Source organism: Penaeus japonicus, unplaced genomic scaffold (assembly GCF_977035675.1).
Source record: "Penaeus japonicus unplaced genomic scaffold, GWHDUDI00000001_assembly GWHDUDI00000010, whole genome shotgun sequence".
Lineage (NCBI taxonomy): Eukaryota > Metazoa > Arthropoda > Malacostraca > Decapoda > Penaeidae > Penaeus > Penaeus japonicus.
The window spans coordinates 9,434,148-9,437,767 of NW_028234412.1; the positions used below are offsets into that span (position 1 = coordinate 9,434,148).

At 32.8% G+C, this 3,620-nt stretch overlaps 1 protein-coding gene across 1 annotated transcript in view; it reads right to left on the reverse strand.

The window, feature by feature from the left end:
• Positions 1–3,151, reverse strand: part of LOC122242370 (folate receptor gamma) — a 6,071-nt gene extending 2,920 nt beyond the window's left edge. Inside the window, exons 1-5 of the mRNA XM_042999671.2 lie at positions 3,051–3,151; positions 1,694–1,867; positions 1,294–1,491; positions 813–1,058; positions 1–597 (exon numbers count right to left, since the gene is read on the reverse strand). The exon at positions 1–597 is cut by the window's left edge and continues 2,920 nt beyond it. Coding sequence (XP_042855605.2) covers positions 406–597; positions 813–1,058; positions 1,294–1,491; positions 1,694–1,855 — 798 coding nt within the window. The 5' untranslated portion in view covers positions 1,856–1,867; positions 3,051–3,151 and the 3' untranslated portion in view covers positions 1–405. The remainder of the gene's footprint in view (positions 598–812; positions 1,059–1,293; positions 1,492–1,693; positions 1,868–3,050) is intronic.
• Between the last annotated feature and the right edge of the window lie 469 nt (positions 3,152–3,620).

A 3,620-nucleotide genomic window follows, 5' to 3' on the forward strand; every position in this document is an offset into this window, starting at 1 on the left:
ATTAGGGTGTAAAATATATTGCGAATCCCATTATCACACAATGTTAAGTACAAATATGTATTCAAAATATGTGGAATGAAATGTTCCCTTTTACCTGTTCAAAATACACCTGAGTTAATTACTACCGAGATATAATCTTGTGGTCCTATATCTTGGGTTGTTCTAAGGTTGAAGGAGGAAATTCATCATGAGTCACAAAGATTTGGAGTATTCCTATCATATTTTTTCAACCCATCACTTTAAAGTACAATGTCACAAAATATTAATACTATTAGCAATAGAATTCTGTTATTCTGTTTAATGATGAGAATGAATTAATGTGACCAGGAGTACCATTTTCTTCTCTGCAAGTTACCCATTACACCTACAGGCCTAAACCAATTAGAGCAAATGTTGTCAGTACACCTAATAAACAATCCACATTATAACTACCATAGCAACTGAGAATTGCATACTAGCTGAGAGAGATCCTGTTCCTCCGATTGCAAAGGCATAATGTTTGGCCGTTAGATCGTTGGGGTTTCCTCTCCTTCCATCAAACCACAATCGCATACAAGGGCTACTGTCATTAGTGTATTCCCATGCCTCATCCCAAACCTGCAAATGGAAATGGAAATTATGATTTTATTTATCATTATTACATAACTAAAGAGAATTGGTTAGATAAAAAAATTATACCACTTAGTATTTTGCCACATATCATGTTTGCAAATTGTCTTTTATTTCCTATTTTTGCCATTACCATATAACTTACATGTACATAGTGATGACCAATATGCAAATCTACAAAATCTTGATGTAATGCTAATTACCTTTTCACAGAAATTTTGTGCATTTAGGTATATCTCCTTAAATGTCTTGCACTCTGACCCCTTTGGACAAAAATTTGTTCTGCATTTTGTGCCTGACGAACATTGTGAACTCTCAAGCCATTCAAAATTACGTGACCAATTGTCTGTACAGGTGTAATCCTCGGCACAGCTATTGAACCATGCTTCACAGTCGCTTGCACAGATTGGGACTTTCCAGTAACGTTCTTTTCGCCATGAACGTTTCTCCTGTTGGAATAAAACTTAATTAGATGAAATACTAAAAGTTCAAACTAAAGCTAATATGAGTCTGTTTTTCCTATTATCAAAATTACAAATGAACACCAAACTTACAAATTTGTTGAAAAATATTTCAATGAGCAAAATTTTTATCATACTATATCTGAGTATCCATCACCCCCAACCCAATTCTAAGCAAACTAAGTGTAAAGTAATGACTTAGATAGAAAGAAAGAAAACTTACTGATACAACCCAGGGCCCAACATTCGGAGAGCATTCATAGAAGCAGTGGTCTTGTTTAAAGTGTCTGTGGCATTCAGATGACATTTCCTTTCTTGTTTGGTGCATACAGTGATTAAAATTAAAACTGTAAAGGTTATCTTCATGAATCTTCTTCGTAACTTCCTCAGTGCAACAAGACCTATTTTTCCAGGGTGTACACTGCAATTATTAATAAAAGAAGGATTTGGTATCTAAAATATGTATTTGTGTTAAGGAAAAAATATATCACTCCCATGCACTTATCTATGACACATATAATAAAGGCATACATATAAAAAGTAAAAGATGAGCCATTGTATGAATATTATTCATATTCACTTTAAATATACTCTTAATTCTTATGCTACATGTTTAATGTTACCTGTTTAAAAAGATCACTCTCTGGTCCAGGCAACTTCTTGTGATGTCTTGCATCCAAACACCAGTTAAGTAATTCATCTAAATTTGAAGTCTTTTGTCCAAAGACCATCCGAAATTGGAGTACCAGGAGCAAAAGTGCTAAAGAGCCAATCTCCCTTTTCATCCTGAAGGTGAACTGTGGGTAATAAACTATGGTTAGATGAGTCTGTCAGAAATTCAGGATTCAGGAAGTTAATCTAAGTGCTTATGAATCCAAGAATTTATGATTTCCCTATCATTACATTTCTAAAAAAAATATATATTAAATAACTGTTCTAAATGTTCCTTAAATAGTCTGGAGGTAGATTATTCTACAAAAAGAAAATACAAATTTCTAAATCTATTATGACCTACTTTAAGGATTAATACAATTTAAATTAAGTCCATGTGTATGTATGTATGTGTGTGTGTGTGTGTGTGTGTGTGTGTGTGTGTGTGTGTGTGTGTGTGTGTGTGTGTGTGTGTGTGTGTGTGTGTGTGTGTGTGTGTGTGTGTGTGTGTGTTTGTGTAAGTATAAGTATAAGTATAAGTATAAGTATAAGTGTAAGTGTATGTGAAAATGATACAGCCTCAACTTATTCACATGTGACATTCTATGATATTTTTCAGTTTTTCTACTGCCGAGTTTTACCAATGTGATTACTCATGAAGGCAACTAGCACAAACCTTCCCAATAGCCACAATGTAGACCAAGACATAATTTATGGACAGATAACAATATAAGAACTCAGAAACATCATATGCTTTTCCTTAAGATTCAATTTCTTATGTTTTTTGTTTAATGTGAGACTTATTCCACACTGAAAAGTGTGACATAAAAGTAGTTAGCCTTCTTAATTTGCAAATACAACATAAATACCAGAAGCATTAATTACAGACTAAGTAGAATCAAAGTTTCAATTTCAGGTTAACACAAACCTTTCAATCTAATTTCACAAACTTTGAGACAGCTCAAATTTTGTAAACTAAGGCATAGTATTATCATGTTAAATTGTCAATGAATATCTAGAATATATCTAGATAAAAGCTCCCTCTCTAATATGCAAGTTACTACACTATATGTAGTCTGACATGTTTTTTGCATATCTTCACAAGGAAGACTGATTTCGAAAAGCATAACCAATAAATAAGACGATAACAATAAATAACACGTTTAGCAAATAATGATAAAAATATACGTAATACTTATGATCAATCAGTAGCATAACCTCTATAAGCAGACTTAGTATCGTCATAACTACATCACCTATCACAATGATCTATATCTATTTACACAGCTAATAATCACCCAACACCAAGTGTCAGCAGCGAAATCCTACCAATTACACGAAAATGAGATAATTTCAACGAAGTTCCTTGATGGGAAGCGGTCTCGGCAGTGTCACGTGTGAGTCAGCTGGATTTGTTTACAATTCTCACCTGCATTCGGACACTTGGCGCCGACTTCGTAGCGATCATTGCATAAAGGCGAACACAGACTTGTTGCATCGTAATTACTTTTTACTAGGTTGCCTTTTCGTTGATGATTGGATTAATCTGTTATTTTGATTAAGTTATGCTAAAATTTATCTGTTAATACACGGTTTCAAACGAGGGAAAAAGTAATGACAGTGTATTCAGCAACATTAGATTAATCTTCAAAATTCTGCATTAATGAAAATTAGTTATAGTAATATTAATGATAGATAGTAATAGTAATAATGATAGGAATAACATTAATAGTAGTGATATAAAATAATGATAATGATTATGATAAAATACTATTATCATCATCACCATTATCACTATAATTATGGTTATTGCTATCTTTCTCTTTATGATTATCTTCATCGTGATCAACATCAGCATCATCTCTATCAGTTCTTATCATTATCATTGTTATAATGATG